Source organism: Manihot esculenta, chromosome 14 (assembly GCF_001659605.2).
Source record: "Manihot esculenta cultivar AM560-2 chromosome 14, M.esculenta_v8, whole genome shotgun sequence".
In the NCBI taxonomy this organism is placed as follows: Eukaryota; Viridiplantae; Streptophyta; class Magnoliopsida; order Malpighiales; family Euphorbiaceae; genus Manihot; species Manihot esculenta.
In genome coordinates this window covers 10,385,685-10,402,391 of record NC_035174.2, presented here as the reverse complement: position 1 = coordinate 10,402,391, position 16,707 = coordinate 10,385,685, and the positions used below count along the sequence as shown (strand labels likewise).

General features: G+C 36.2%; 2 protein-coding genes across 4 annotated transcripts; both read right to left on the bottom strand.

The window, feature by feature from the left end:
* Positions 1–6,434: 6,434 nt before the first annotated feature.
* Positions 6,435–9,343, bottom strand: LOC110630732 (zinc finger CCCH domain-containing protein 39). Of its 2 annotated transcripts, XM_021778287.2 has the most exons (3): positions 8,976–9,343; positions 7,879–8,758; positions 6,435–7,033 (listed from the first exon to the last, which is right to left on the bottom strand). In XM_021778287.2, the coding sequence occupies exons 2-3, from the start codon at positions 8,657–8,659 to the stop codon at positions 6,780–6,782; spliced, it is 1,035 nt and encodes a 344-aa protein (XP_021633979.1). In that variant the 5' UTR covers positions 8,660–8,758; positions 8,976–9,343; the 3' UTR covers positions 6,435–6,779. The 2 variants fall into 2 exon arrangements, with proteins under 2 accessions (XP_021633979.1, XP_021633978.1); XM_021778286.2 differs by having other exon boundaries at positions 7,879–9,343.
* A 2,107-nt stretch (positions 9,344–11,450) lies between these two features.
* On the bottom strand, positions 11,451–13,147 carry LOC110600326 (uncharacterized RNA-binding protein C17H9.04c). Of its 2 annotated transcripts, none has more exons than XM_021737159.2 (4): positions 13,002–13,147; positions 12,249–12,582; positions 11,953–12,023; positions 11,451–11,799 (listed from the first exon to the last, which is right to left on the bottom strand). In XM_021737159.2, exons 2-4 carry the CDS (start codon positions 12,560–12,562, stop codon positions 11,789–11,791), a joined length of 396 nt encoding a protein of 131 aa, XP_021592851.1. In that variant the 5' UTR covers positions 12,563–12,582; positions 13,002–13,147; the 3' UTR covers positions 11,451–11,788. The 2 variants fall into 2 exon arrangements, with proteins under 2 accessions (XP_021592851.1, XP_021592850.1); XM_021737158.2 differs by having other exon boundaries at positions 12,249–12,579; positions 13,002–13,132.
* Positions 13,148–16,707: the final 3,560 nt, after the last annotated feature.

The window sequence follows — 16,707 nt, the reverse complement described above, 5'->3', positions numbered from 1 at the left end:
GACATGTTATATCAGAGGACGGTATAGCAGTAGATCCCAAAAAGGTAGAGGCCGTAGCCAACTGGCCTACACCCACAACGGTAACAGAGATCAAGAGTTTTCTGGGTTTGGCAGGCTACTATCGGAGGTTTGTTCAGGACTTCGCGAAGATAGCTGCTCCTATGACCAGACTGACCAGAAAGAATCAGAAGTTTGTGTGGTCAGAGGAATGTGAGGAAAGTTTTGCAGAGTTGAAGAGACGGTTAACTTCAGCACCGGTGTTAGCGCTGCCGATCAGTGATGAAGATTTCACAGTGTTCTGTGATGCATCCCGAGTGGGATTAGGTTGTGTGTTGATGCAGAATGACCGAGTGATAGCTTATGCTTCTAGACAGCTGAAGAAGCACGAGCTGAATTACCCGACACACGATCTGGAGATGGCAGCTGTTATCTTTGCACTTAAGATGTGGAGGCATTACCTCTATGGGGTAAAGTGTGAGATCTATACGGATCATAAGAGCCTGCAGCACATCTTAAGTCAGAGAGAGTTAAACTTGAGGCAGAGACGGTGGGTAGAATTGCTCAGTGATTATGATTGTAAGATCCAGTATCATCCGGGCAAGGCTAATGTTGTAGCTGATGCCTTAAGCCGAAAGTCACTTGGCAGTTTATCCCACATTGCAGTAGAGAGAAGACCGGTGGTGAAGGATTTCTACAAGCTCGTAGAAGAAGGGTTACAATTGCAGTTATCTGGTACGGGTGCTTTGATCGCACAGATGAGAGTGACACCAGTGTTTCTAGAGCAAGTGGCTCTGAAACAGCACGAAGACCCCGAGTTAGTGAAGATTGCCAGGACTGTGCAGTCGGGCAACAGTGCAGAGTTTAGATTTGACGGAGAGGGGATTCTTCGGCACGGGAAGAGGTTATGTGTACCAGATGATAGCAGTTTGAAGGCCGACATTATGAGGGAAGCTCATAATACGCGGTATAGTATTCACCCGGGAGCCACCAAGATGTATCAAGATCTGAGAAGGGTGTATTGGTGGCCAGCAATGAAGAGAGAAGTGACACAGTTCGTGTCAGCCTGCGAGACATGTCAAAGGGTGAAGTTAGAGCACCAGAAGCCGGCTGGAATGCTTAACCCACTGTCGATTCCAGAATGGAAATGGGAAAACATAGCTATGGATTTTGTAGTGGGCTTACCGGCGACGTCTAACAGACTAGACTCCATCTGGGTGATTGTGGATAGACTCACTAAATCTGCTCACTTCATTCCAGTCAGGAGTAACTACTCTGTGGACAAGTTGGCGCAGGTGTATGTAGACGAGATAGTAAGGTTGCATGGAGTTCCAGTGTCGATAGTATCAGATCGAGGACCTCAGTTCACCTCCAGGTTTTGGCGGAGTCTGCAAAATGAAATGGGCACAAGGTTGGATTTCAGCACTGCTTTCCATCCACAGACAGACGGTCAGTCAGAGAGGACCATCCAGACCATTGAAGATATGCTGAGAATGTGTGTGTTAGACTTTGGCGGTTCTTGGAGGCAGCATCTACCTCTGGTGGAGTTTGCCTACAATAACAGCCATCATGCTAGCATAGGGATGGCTCCTTATGAAGCTTTGTATGGGAGGAAGTGCCGAACACCTGTTTGCTGGGAAGAGGTAGGAGAGAAAACTCTTGCAGGGCCAGAGTTAGTTGAGATAACCAGCAAGTTAGTGCCTATCATCAGAGAGAGGATCAGAACAGCTGTAAGCAGACAGAAAAGCTATGCAGACATCCGTAGGAAGCAGATAGAGTTCCAGGAGGGGGATATGGTATTGCTTAAAGTGTCTCCGATGAAGGGAGTGGTTAGGTTTGGAAAGAAGGGTAAACTGGCCCCACGGTACATTGGTCCCTTTGAGATCTTGCAGAAGATCGGGCCTGTATCGTATAAGCTAGATTTACCGGCTTCTATGGAACGAATTCACCCGGTATTCCATGTTTCTATGTTGAGAAAGTTTGTGTCAGATCCAGAGAAGGTTCTTAGTGAACCTGAGGTGGAAATCTTAAGTGATCTCACCTATGTAGAGCAGCCAGTGCGGATCCTTGACACCCAGATCAGAAAGCTGAGAAACAAGGAGATACCAATGGTGAAAGTTTTATGGAACCACCACAACCTAGAAGAGTGCACTTGGGAGACTCGGGAGTCCATGCTCCAGCAATACCCATATCTGTTTTGAGGTTAGTTTTCCCCTTTTCTATGTGTTTATGTTGTGTTAGGGACATTCGGGGACGAATGTTCTTAAGGGGGGGAGAATGTAATACCCGGCTCGAGTCCGGCATCGGAATTCCTATAGTCCGGTGGAATCTCGGGTGTCGGAACCCTCGAGAAGGGTAATGCATATGTTTTCTAAAGTCTTTTCATTTGTTTTCATGTTTTGAAGTGGTAAAAGACTTGAGTTTTGAAAGAAAAGCAACAAGGGAGAAATGCAAAGGTTCGGCCGCCGAAGGTCACTTTCGGCCGCCGAACATTGCATGGTTGCGGCTTCACGTTCGGCTGCCGAAGGTGGTCTGGCCAGCCACCTATAAAAGGGCCAAGGGTCGGTGGAAGGAGGTTATTTCTCCTCCACTTGCAGCCAGAGGTGAGTTCCAGCCTCTCCTACGTTGACTTTCCTGTTTTCCATGATTTTCAACAAATCTTTCAAGAGTTTTAAGAGTTTTGGTGATTTATGAAGGTTTTGAGCAAAAGAAACCAAGTTTTGAAGCTTGGAGCTTTGGAAGAGCTTTTCTTCATATCTCCACGTTAGGATCCTTCATCCTCACGTTGTGTAAGAGGTAAGTGAAGATCCTGAGCTTCTTTGATGATTTTGAAAGGTTTTATGAAGTTTGTATGGGTAGTATGCATGTTTAGGTTTAGGTGAGGTTTTTGGTGATTTGTGGTGTTCTAGCATGATTAAGTGTTATGTGCTATGTTTGTTTGGGGTTTTAGGATAGTTTTAGACCCCTTTGTGCATATATATGTGTATATGCTAGTTGGGAGTAGTTGCTATGCATGTTTGTAGGTTTTTGGGCAAAGTTTGCATGAAACAGAGCAGGGTTCTGCCCTTCGGGCAAAACCAGGTTCGGCCGCCGAAGGAAGGTTCGGCCGCCGAACCCGTTGTGGAGGCAGTTCGGCTGCCAAAGGTTGCCCCCGAAAGCTAGGCTTTCGGTTTAGAAAGGGACTTTCGGCCGCCGAAAGAGGGCGTTCGGCCGCCGAAAGTGTGTGAGTTTCGTCTCTGGACGAGACCTTCGGCCGCCGAATGTGCCGCCGAACATGCATGAGTTTCGTCTCTGGAGTGGGGTTTCGGCCGCCGAACCTGCCGCCGAAAGTGCCCTGTCCAGCTTTCCTTTGCATGTTTTATGTGATGGTTTGAGGATTGTTAGAGGGGTTTTGGGGAGTTTCTTAGAGATGTTCTTGAGTGAGTTTAGTCCCTCATTTGAGTCCACCTGTGTAGGTACGGACCAGAGGAATCAGGGACATCAGCAGTGAGTCCAGAGTCAGAACCTGCAGAGTTAGTTCAGAGAGAACTACAGGTGAGTGGAATTTAACTTAATGTTTTAATATGAAAACTGATATTTTATCATACTTCATGCATCATGAATATGCTTTAGGGTGAGTGCATTAGTGTACACAAAGATGATGCATTGCATTTATCCTTGTACTTGGCATGGCTCCTTGTACATTGCTTATGTGAGACGGCACGGACTTCGTGAGGATTCATTAGCCCTCAGAGGAAAGACCTGGAACAGCCTTACGAGGACCAGGCATAAAGACCTGGAACAGCCCTACGGGGACCAGGCAAATGGTACTTAGGTACCCCAGATGAGATAGAGGGAGTTTTGATCCGTCCGGCCGAGGTGATGTGATTCTGTGTTGCATTCCATGAGAGCATGTTTTATCACCTGTATTTGCCTATTCTACTCACTGGGCTATTGTAGCTCATCCCTCTCCCCTAACTTCAGTTGTGCAGGTTCAGAGATCAGAGAGAACTCAGCAGGGTACAGGAAGAGTACAGAGTTTTGTAATAGCTAGTGTGGACATGTATTTGTACAGAGATAATGTATATGGACAGTGTATAGAATGGTGCTTGATTTATAAGACTTGTAATCCCTTTGTGGAGTCACATGATCAGTTTATGTATGTTTCTTTCTTGTTGTATGTGTATGAGTAAAACCAGGCTTAACATTATGAGCTTAATCCGCCTAGAGCCATGAGGAGCTCTAGTAGGGATTAGTAGAGCACAGAGAGAGTGCATGCACAGGTTAAGCCTTGGACTAAAGAAAAGTTTTATGGTTTTACAGAAAATGTATGATCATGTATGGGAGTTCACAGGTCTACAGACAGGATAGCAGGCTTACTACGGGTCCCGGCGACCTTAAGTCGATCTGGATCCTAGTGCCGGTGGCAGTTCGGTTTCCGGGCTGTTACAAGCTCCTTGGGTCTCCAAGCTCCAAAACTTGATCTTAAGCTCAAAACTCTTCAAAACCCAAGCTAAAACTTGTTAAAACTTGAAAGATTTGAAGAAAGAATCATGAAATCAACCAAAGGAGGACATGAACTCACCCTAGCTCGAGAATGGGGAGAAAACTCGCCCATTTTCGATCAGATGGCCTTTTATAGGTAGCCGGCTAACCACCTTCGGCAGCCAAAGCTGCTTCCAAAACCTCACCACGTTCGGAGACCGAACATGGGGTTCAGCGGCCGAAAGAAAGCCACTTTTGAAAGCCTAACGTGCCTCCTAAACTATCCCATGTTCGACGGCCGAACTTGAGGTTCGGCGGCCGAACTTGAGGTTCGGTGGCCGAACCTGGAAATGCTCTCCTTGGTCTTTTATTTTCAAAACTCAATTTCTTTTGCATTAAAACCATAAAATCATGTGAAAACATTTTAGAAAATAACTTTTACCCTTCTAGAAAGCTCCAGCATCTTTGAATTCCAGATTCCGATGGAGATTCTGCCGGAAAGTCAGGATTCCGATGCCAGGATCTAGCTGGGTATTACAATGGTCAGTAAGGAACTCATTATTATGGAACCATGTGCAAAATTCAGTAGCTCACCTTGTGAAAGACGTCATGTATCATATCTTGAATTGTGAAACTGCTCAACGTGCTGGTACTTTGCATGGATATGCCATTGCTACTTTATATCAGGGCAGGAACTTGTTTTATTCCTCCAACCCTATTTGTAAACCCGAAGTCATTCCTCTCCAAATTCATGCGTCATCTTCAAACTTGGACAATTTCAGTTGGTTTTGTCAAGTTGATGGGATTTTGTTTCAAACTTAAGATTTTATTGACTACGGTTTTGTTGTGGAAAACTCTGAGAATATATTTTAACGTGGTGTTTTTTGTTTTTTGAAAAGTAATGGTACGCCGATAATTGTTGAAACTTTAGCTCTCCATCACTGTTTGCTCTTTGCGATGGAATTTTTACCTCTTAATGGCTGCATTCTTATAGACTATTTGCAGGTGATTCAAACTTTTCAGTCTCCACATTTAGACATTTCTGAACTGGATTTGATTTTGAATGATTGTAAATTTTTGTTAGACTCTAGAACTGAAGTTTCTGTTAAATGAGTTCGTTGTCATGCCATTCTAATTGCTTATACTTGCTAGAAAATTTATTAGGTATGATCATATCTCTTTGGGATTATATCTCTTTTTATTTGATAAAATTTTATTAATACTAATTTTATTTTAAAAAAAATAATTAATATTTCTTGTTTTGGAACATTTTAAAAAATTATTATCCCTCTTCATAATAAAAAAATTCATATAATATATATATTTCACATTTAAAATTTTTAAATTTATGCTATTTATTTATTTTATAATAATGCAATTTATTTTTACTATTGTAAATAAATATTTTCCTAATCATATTTTTCAATTTAGACTCTAATTGTTTTTCAGAAACAACTTATATATGTCAAAATGTTTTATAAGAAAATAACTTAAAGTGACTTAATTTTTTTAATTAACAAATATTTTATATTAACCAAATTTCTGATTTTTCAATACCATTATTTAGAATTGAAAATTTTATAAAAGTTTAATCGTAATTAATCTATTTTTTTATTTAATCTTTATATTTGAAACGAAAAAATTAATTCCAAAATAAATATCATACATAATTATACAAGTATCGTTTTAAATTATTTTTCTCTTTTTTGTTTGTAAAGATTTATTTTTTAAAAAAATTCAAATAAAAATTATGTTTATTTATTTCCAAATATTTTTTTTAAAATTCAAAAGAATTAAAAAATTTTCATTATTTCAGAATTCTTCATTTCAAAGAGCAGTAGATATTTTATTCAAAACAGGAATAAGAGATTGTTTTCTTTCAGGAACTAAAAATTGAGAAATCAAACAACGGATTAATCATGAAAGCATGCAATAAACTATAAATGGAGAAACTAAACGAATAATGAATGGACTGTTTCATTCACATTTGCTTCAAAAGAATTTATTAATTTCTGTTCCAATCAAGAAATAATTACTAGCTACAATTTGCAAACATATACTTCCAGTTTCATCATTAGAAAGTAGGAACAACGAGAACAAGGGAATGAAACCTATTTGAAGACAATATGAAACGAAGCAGCAATCCAGAAACTACTAGTATTTCGAAAAGCAGGGCAAAAATCCAATCTCTTCATCCAGGGGACCTTTGCAAAACACCCTAGAGACCAAAATTTTCAGATATGGAAGCAGACGTCTTCAAAATTTTCTTGATGCAACTCACAAAAAATAATTACAAATGCAACAATTTCAACTTCTGCTCAACTCTCAACTTGGTTTGGCAAGTTCTGTACCAATGGAAGATCATCGAGCCAGTCGCCATAGATACGATTTATTTTCTTGGGTCCTTTCCACTTAAACAAGCATTTCTTACTCTGCCCTTCTTCAATGACATTAGGCACACTTGCAGTCATCATCGGAGATACATTATTAGCAAGAATTGGTGGTGGTTTGGCCAAAATGGAACCTGCATTCCCTGGTTCTCCTTCGGCACGTCCACCAGGAACTTGTAACTCTGAGATTACAGGTCTATGTTAGTAAATAATTTTTAAGCATCTTTTTTCATCTCCTTGAAAGAGCAAATGCATCTTCAGGGGAGAAGAGATGCAAGAATGATAATTAAGCTTAATTCAGAATGGCTTCTAAAGGATCTGAACTCATTAATATGATTTTGTTATTTTTACCTATTTCCTCATACAAAGAAATGCACAAAAGGGAAGGAGAAAAAGAGAGAGGAGAACCCAAGATGAGAGGGGAAAATGCAAGCAGATATTCAGTTCAAAAGGAGTACGAGAACAGTGAAGTGTAAACTCTATTCCACAACCAATCCAGGGAAGGCAAAAGCTAATTCACTGAGTTTACAAGCTTTTTTCATATTTAAAATGGAAACTCATCATTCTCATAACCTGAAATTGTGCTATGTCGCATACTTATATCTTGGGGGAGGCACGCTTTGGACCTTGCACAAAGCTCCCACACCAGCCCACTCAGTAGGATCGTAAAGCTAACATTAAGAATTTTCATATACACCAATCTAAACACAGATCAGGGGTAGTAATGCAAATGGGAAGTATGCATATAGAACCAACTAGATATAACCCTTTCTTCATTTCATAAAGCTTCCACCAAAGCATGCATGAAGCACTTCCAATTTATCAATTTTATCTATAACAAAATTTTGACTTGATTTGATAATCCCCAGTCTACCAAATACACTTCTTGTGCTACCAAGATTTTGTACAAGTCTTAGATCATTTAAAATAAATTCCAAATCCAAACAAGAAGGGAAAATAAACATGCAAGAAAGAAACCACAAGACCTTTGCAAGTTCAAATTTATGAATTAACCAACAGCACATACCTGCTTGTCCATGAGCAAAGTGACATTTCTCACCAAAGGGGCATTGACCTGTAGTTTCCCATTTGGTGCACAGCTTTGTCTTCCAATACACAGGTTTCATATTCGCTCGATAAGCATCTGAACCAGTGTTATTGACAGGCTTGTTGACTTCAGTAGCATTCAACCCACCAGTTCCTGGTACCATTGGCTGCCCAGTAGTCCCAATACTTATTGCAGAACTCTCCCTAAACCTCCCTACATCATCCCTAAATTTTGATGGATCCTCATGAAGAAAATTACACCTATCCCCATAAGGACACTCCTCTCCATTATAAAACTTCTTGCATAGTTTCATTTTGTGAATTATTCTCTGATCATCATCCCAGTTCCCTGCTGATCTATCCTCTTCACCACGTGCACCCACACCTACAAGCTCTTGCCAATTGGGTGGGGGCTGTCTCAAATCTTGCATACCATGAGCAAAATTGCAATTTTCACCATTCTTACAATTACCAGTCCTAAATTTTGCACACATTCTGGTCTTAAAAAAAATGTTTGTTGTCCCCTTATTGACTGGGAGGTTGTTTGGCAGGGGCATCTTAGAATTCACAGATAGGCTGCTGCTGTCCTCACAGTTTCTTGGTCTTTTGTAAGGGGGTTGAAGTTGTTCAAATTGTGAAAGCGAGTCAAATTGCTCAGCGTTGTTTAAAGAGAATTGAGGCCAGATGCCAATGGCATCACTGCCGGATTGATACGAGAGCTGTGTTGACATAAAAGGAGATCGAGAGTCGGAGTAACTCATTTTGGCAAGTTTCAAGGATTGATTGCACTAATCAATGGAGGCACTCAATATCGAGATAATGAAATCAATAGATTAATCCAGATCAATGTATAACGCAATCTAAAAATCAATGAACCTCAATTAGTCAATGATCAAAGAACAAACAGATTGCGATTCCCTAAACCCAGATATTAAAAAAAAAAAAAAAAACTTTTCTATTCTTATACTCTTCCTGTATTAAATCAATAAACAAATTCAGATTGAAATCGATAATTATACCCAGAAAGATTTTTGGGTTAAAAGAAAGACAAAAAACATCTAGGGAATTTGAACTTACTTGAGAGAAGTAATGATCAAGGATTAAGACAAAATGACGATTACCCAGATGAATGTTTTGGCCTAAAAGGAGATTAATTTGAGAGGATCAAGAGAAGAGCAGTCCTACAAGAACCTATGTGAGACTGATCAAAGATTGGAACTTTGTACATATATATACCTGTCCAAATGGAAAACCTATACAAACCAGGAGGATGGAAATAAATGGTAGACGGAAGCAATGGGTCAAAAACCCTAGCCGCCAAATTCAACGGGGGCAACAAACTATTCTTTTAAAACCCTAACAAAGTTCAAACGGGAGAAATAACGAACGCCTAACCCTAAGTCCCTAATAACCTAAACCCCTAAATCACTTCCTACTATTGCGCCACATTACAACCAAGTCCCACTCATTACTCGTCAAAAGCTCTGCTCCTTGCCACCACCTTTTTTCTTTTAAATAATAATAATAATAATAATTAAAATTCTGATTTTTTTTAATATTCAAATTACACTGATGAATTTAGAGCTGAATAGAATTTTATTTTCGTTATTATGATTTTTTTCTTTTTATTATAGCCATTTCTTGCATTTTCTATAATTTCTCAAGACTAATTGGAATCTTGGATACACAATTATAATTTCAATTTTCACTAAAAATAATATTATGATTTATTTATTATATTAATTTTTAAAAAATTATTATTTAGTTAATCATTTATTCATTTATTTTTATTTATAAATAAATTAAATTACTCATTAACTATAAAGTTTGTTATAAATTAGAAATGCGTTACATAGATCCTTGCAATTACATATAATAATTTAATGTATTTATTGTATATATAATTACTTTCTAAAATAATATATTAATTAAATTATGAATTATCTTATTATTTTTTTTTAAATAACAAGAAAATTTTATTAATTTATAGAGAATAAAAAAACAATGTGAGGAGGAGGGATATCAATTCAAACTCCTTGACCCGATGTTATTAGAATATAAGCGACTTCATTCGCAGATTTATGAACAAGTTACTTCCTCATAATTAGATAAAATCAGTTTACAATCTTGAATCAAAAGACCAAAATACGATAAATTATCTAATAAGGCACAATTAACTAACATCACATCACAAATACTTGAGCATTCGAAAAAAACTCAATCCCATCCACACTCTTTAATTCATATAATAGTTATAAAAATTAATATAATAGCTATAAAGATTAAATTATTAAATTAATAAAAACTACTTTGTGTTGGAATGATTTATAACTTCAACATTTAATTTTAAAACATAATATTTAATTTTAAATCAGTTATGACCAAATAAAATATTATTTTAATAATAAAATATTATTTTTTATAATTAATATAGGAACTTATTATTTTAATTAAGAATAATAAATAATTTTTTATTACAAAAATTACGAAAAATAATATTAAGTTAAAACTTATTTAGATTTTAATAAAAATGATTTGGACTTTTCGCCAGTTCCTAAAATTAGGAAAAATATTGTATGGATCCGAAATCGGAGCGGGCCGGACTACGTATGGTGAGCATCAAATAATTTATCTAGAGCAAGGCCCGTAACATTTGTCTCATGTTATTTGATTGGGCCCTAATGGGCTTTCTTTTCATGACAGGCCTTAAACCAATTTCCCATGAAATTGATGAAAGATAAGCCCAATAATATCAAAGAGATCTCTTGCCACAAGCATATAACAGGCTTAAATAACTAAAAAAGGATTAAAAAATTGACAAATTTCAACTTTTTTTTCCTTAATTTATAATGACATTTTTGAGGAATATATATATATATTCATATGGCATCTTCTTCTAAAATATTAATAAATATTTGGGAAAATATAGGAGAAGGGAAAAGGGAATTCAATGTTTCTACAGTAAATTGAGAACACATATGCTAGAGGAATTTGTGCTGTTAAAATGCTTAACACCTTGCAAAAGCATATGAATAAGGAACATCAAGCTATCCAAAAGGAAAGCCAAGAATATTTCAAAAGCTATAATGGTGGTTTAAATGGGAGACAACAAATGGCATTAGGTGTACCTAGCCACAACTTAACATTACCCAATTAATTTTCTGATTTTAGAAAAAAAGAAAATAAACCCAAAAAAGGAAAAAAAAAAAAAAAAAAAAAAAAAGAAAAAGAAAGAAGAAGTTGGAATTGACTCACTTTTGAACTTGGTATTGGTATTGGTATTGCATTATTTGAGCTTTTAAAGAATGAGGTGAGCATCAGGTTCTTATCTGCATAATTTTTTATAGTTTCTTGAAGATTTGATGCTTAAAAGTGTACTAAATTATTGCTCTGAAAAAGGCTATCTTTTGAAGTGAACTATATACTCATAGAGATTCCATGAATCTCTTGCCAAATTTCTGTGTTTAAAAGTGATTATTTTCTGGAAAAAACATTGATTGAATCCAAAGCTCTCTCTAATGGCGGTCCATGAGAGAGACTTGAATTTCTCAGTTGATCTTAATGAGCTACCACTCCCATACATTCCATGGACCACCACCCAGCTCATAAAAAGCAGCTACTGCAACAACACCAATTAAAAATCAACTCACTCTCCAAGAAAAGAGTGATCTTGATGGATGCAAAGAAAGCATATACTGTATCCAATTATGGAAGGAAAAAAAAAAGAAAGAGGAAAGAAGGGATTCTATAAGCTTCATGCAAGAACACCAATAATCATACACAAAGCCAGAAACCCTTCCAAATTCAAATACATGGCCGTGATCTTGAGATCATTCAAAAGCTCATTATTAATTAGTCTTCTGAAAAGGGCAAGAAAGCTGGTTTCTTGGTTAAATTCCACCTGAAAATACACAAGAATAATTGAATTATTATCATATTTAATAAGAGAGAAAGTAATCAAGCATGGTGATTACTGATATTACTTGGGATTTTCTGAAAAAAAAAATTGTGTTTGAGAAGAAATTGTCAAAATACTTTATGTAAAATTGCTTACCATATTCCCTTGATGTTTTGCATTTGTAACATTCAGTTCTGCTAGCATAATTATGCTCTCCACATCCCACTCTGTTCATTAAAAATACAAGGTGCAATGATAATATTAGGTTATTTTCTTTCTTGAAGAATTAATACACTAATTATGATTAATAAAAATGATTACCCAATTCAAAGAAGCAATAGGGCAACGAAGTTGCAGCATTGTTATATCAGAAAATAATTAACTTTTTTTGTAGATCAAGATTAGAATTAATTAGCAGGAGTAGAGGAAAATGCATGGCAATGTGAACTCACCTGCTGCAAATCCAATCACCAGTTTTCCATCCAGGAGGAATACTGCCATCTGATCCGTACATGTTGTCTCCTCCATACCCACCACCATAATCATTCTTCATTGCACCACATCTGTAGCAGCTTGACCTGCTCGCATAATTATGGGATCCACAGTTCATGGTAGTGCAGTACCAGTCACCAGGTCTCTTGTATATGAATGTGGTTGGATCAGGGCCACCATACTTGGGATAGCTGCAGTGTTGACAGGCTTCCCTTTTCTTGAAATTTATGTGTTGGCATGCAGGGCACATCCAGTCTCCTCCTGCCCAGCTCATTTTTCTTGTTATTAAACCTGCTGCAGCATGAGTAGAAAATTAGTAAACAAAGAATAACTATCAGATTTTCCTTTTCTCCATGTTTCTCCTGCGGTGCTAATTATGATAATTAGACCAAGCTACACCTGATTTTGATATCTTGCTATAAGTTGTTGAGAGGCCTCAAAGAGTGGCATATAATTAAAAACTAAATATACCCATTTTTGCTCATCCTATAAAAGTTTGGACTAGCATAATATTAAAAAAAAAAAAAAAAAACATGAGTTCCCTCTCCACCACTGCTGCCATAACTGCACCAGAACCTGATGGTGATTTTGAATACTTAAAACTAATAGTTTTAAGCCCAATCCTCATCCTATCGTAAATTTATGAACCCCAACAGTAAGGTTCAAACAGATGAATATATACCCAAACAAAAGCAGAAGAAGAAGAGGCTAACCTGTGGGGAAACTGAAGGATTGGAGAATAGGTAGTAGGAGCAGGCTACTGGTGTACAGTGTAGTTACAGAAGAAAAAAAAATTAAGTGTTTCCTGCAGAAGAGATTGCCAATGCAGCTGGTGAGTCTGGTGATGGGCCGGAAGGCTTTATATACTCGCTAATTACCTGACCCTCCTCCACTGTGTGGGACCATTTAGGGTATTTTCTTATCATTTTTTTTTCTTTATCTTGCCGTTCTACTGATTGTTTCCTTCAGCTTCAAGTTAGGATTCCAAAGAAAAACATTTATTAGATAACCTTTGCCTCTTTAGAAATTATTCTTCTTGGGCTCCTGAAGAGGGTAACCGCATACATCACATACATTTATGCCCTCTACTTTATATTATTCTCACGTGAAAATGGTATCAATCAATCGTCTGTCTAATACTCTAAATCTTAAAATTTTATTATATTAATTATTATTTTATATATTTCATTATTAAATATTCACTTGAAAAAGTAATTATTGTTAACATTCATATGATTCCATATATTTCCCTTTTTGTTTATTTTCTTTTGAATTTTAGAAGAAAGGTTGATGTTGAACCTTATTATCTACCAGCCGCTTCTAATAGATTTCATTAATTTAGCTAACCTTGATTCTTAGAATAATAATTAATGATGACTGCCGGGCTTCACCATTCCAGGATAAAGCCGAACCTAAGAAGACAGTGTTGGCCCTAAGTCCATGAAATCTTCTCTGAATGATCGGTCTAGCATCTTCAGTCTTGATCTAGGCACGCAGGGCAGGCCGAGTCGCTCACGAGTCTAGGTCCAACAAGTAAAAATTCAGTCTGGTAACGTGATATGAGAAAGGCAGTAGGTCCAATCACTTCGCAGCCCAGTCTGCATGCGCTCCAGAGGAATTAAATAACCACCTGGTATGGAGAGAAGCTCTAACATTTTTGTATGTACGGATCCACGTGACATAGACAAGTGGCATTGTAGCAGAGAGGCCGTTAGGCGTCAATAACAGACAAACAAAAAGGAATAAAAAGAGAAGGAATACCTACCTCTTAGGCTAAACTTACATAACTACAATAAATCCTATTCTCTAAATATCAGAACATCAATTAATAATCACCTTATGAATACGTGTATATTTTATAATTAATTTTATATTAAGCTACTTATAAAATTCACACACATTAGAAAATGAAAAATAGAAAATGAAATTTAGAAACGAATTTATTAATCAATCAGTTATTAAATATTAATTTTTTTTATGAAATTTAGGTGAATGTATGAAATTTAACAATTTAATAATGGATTTATATTTTCATTAATAAATTAGAAACACATGTAATGACCTATTCTATTAGTAAATGTCAAATAAAATTGATCATGATCTTCAGATTACTAACACACTAGCTACATGTATATTAGTAAATTGGTTAAGCCATTTCTAGAAAAAATGACTTATTTTTGCTTTTAATTAAGAAAATATTTTTTATTAACTAAATTTTTTAAATACCTTAAATATCAAAAAATATTTTTTTAGAAAATATTTTTTGTGAAACAAGTTATTAATTAGCATATAGAATATATCATCTTTAAAAAAAAAAACCACTTATATTCTAAGTTAATTTAGATGGATTCCCAAAATGTGACATAAAGCATTAATTTCAGAATGTGAAAAACATTGTATTATTAACTCCACGTTTGGTGCCATTAGATAAAAAAAAAAAAAAAAAATTCGTGTTGTCTTTTTCTCTTTATTTGTAAAGAGATAAAATTTTCTTTGGAAGGATCCTTCTTTTCTCTAAAATCAAGGGTGGAGGACGGCTTTCTGTATCTCGTCCAGACAGAGAAGGAATTATCGACTTGTCATTGGATCACGTGGGTGATTATCTTTAACATCCCACAAAGAGTCGGATCTAAGAGCATATTACTTCTTTTCACAAACCGATATAATAATCCCTTCACGTATAGAATTTTATTTGTATGTGATATATTTATGGGAGACCACTCATTCTAAAAGGAGCATATTATTTATTTTCACAACTGATATAAGATTTTACGTCCTTTTTTATTATCTTAAAAGAATGATTTGGAAGGAGTTTTTATATATTTTTTTCTATGTATTTTTTAACCAGTAATAGATTATGTGGTTAATTTATATTTATTTATTATATTTTTTATAAAATTTAGATATTTATTATGTTAAGATTTTATTTAAATATTTAATGTATTTGTATCAAAAAGTGTAATAGTTCTATGTCAATCTTAAGGAGAAAGTTGTTGTTTGAAGGGTGTCATTGACCAAACAACGCATGTATAATTATATCTTATTATTCACACGGGTGGCTGGCACATTACTTGCTGACGTGGAAGCAGCCGTGCATAGAAACGTCAGGAATTTGGCTGTACACGTGGCAGATAAAACCTATATTAAAGCTCTCTATCGAAGAGCAGGTTATATGTGGTCAGGTGGATATGGTGCAGCTAATAAACATTTGGAAATTGGAATAAGTTCTTTGTAATAATTCACATATCCATCCATTGCAAAAATTCCTTCATCCTTGTATTTGATTCCTTCGCAATAATTCAAAAGATTCATACATCCATTGCCTACCCTCTCTCTCTCTCTCTCTCTCTCTCTTCCTATGCTTTAAGTGTATATACATGTGTAAATTCCTCTGCTACATTTATATGATTTTGACACCTCGGCTCTACCCAACATGTGTTCATTCCTTGCCTCTCATGGGCTGCCACGTGGTGTATCTGTCAGGTTGTGATCATGAAACAGACAGGTAAGACTATCCCCTCTCATTCTTTCTAACAAGAAAAGAGAATGTTCCTCGCAATTTTGCTGGAATTTGGACTGCCGCGGACCGACGCTGGGAAGAATGGGCGGCGGTACAGCAGGATATGGTCTAGTTATCTTAAGTAAAAAGGTGACGTGGTGGATCATTTATTAGCTAGGCTGCTTTGGAGTAGAGAAGACATTTGAAGGCTAAATTAGTTTATATATTATTTTGAAAGATAATATAAATTTAAAAAAAAGTTAGATGTTTAATTTAAAAGTCTTTTTGTGCAACAATTTGACACTATTACAGGCGGCAGAGATGACGGGTCCCACAGTACGCTGATATGGCAAACATATTGAGTTCCAAGTAGGCAAAGATGCTTGCGTGTTGACCTAGTGTTCGATAAGCAGGAATCCTAATCACCAATTTCTACCAGACATGGTGAATATTCCTTGTAAAAAAAAAACTAACATATTGTTCTTAACTCTTTATTCTGTGCTTTGTAGTGGCTGCTTTCAATAGGTCCCATTTCTTTTTAATAATACTGTTGAGAATCCACATCCTATATATGGAGGCTGGGGGTAGGGAGGCGATTTCATGTGAAAAATAGCCGTTGCTTTTGAATTTTGAATATTCTCTTCCTGCTACATGAATTGATATATCTTCACCTACAACTTCTCACTTATATGTCTATACTGATTTCTTCATGACTGATTGTGAGAATAGATGCTACCAATATGCAAGTAAATTGATTTATAAGCAATTTAATTTATGTTCTTTTACAAATTAAAAAATCATATATATTTTTTTATTTCAACTGAATTTCAAATTCAATAAATTTCCTAAATTTACATTGTTGATGAGAGATTCTGATAGAAACTAATCAGAAAACAATCCACCACAATCTATAATGTCTT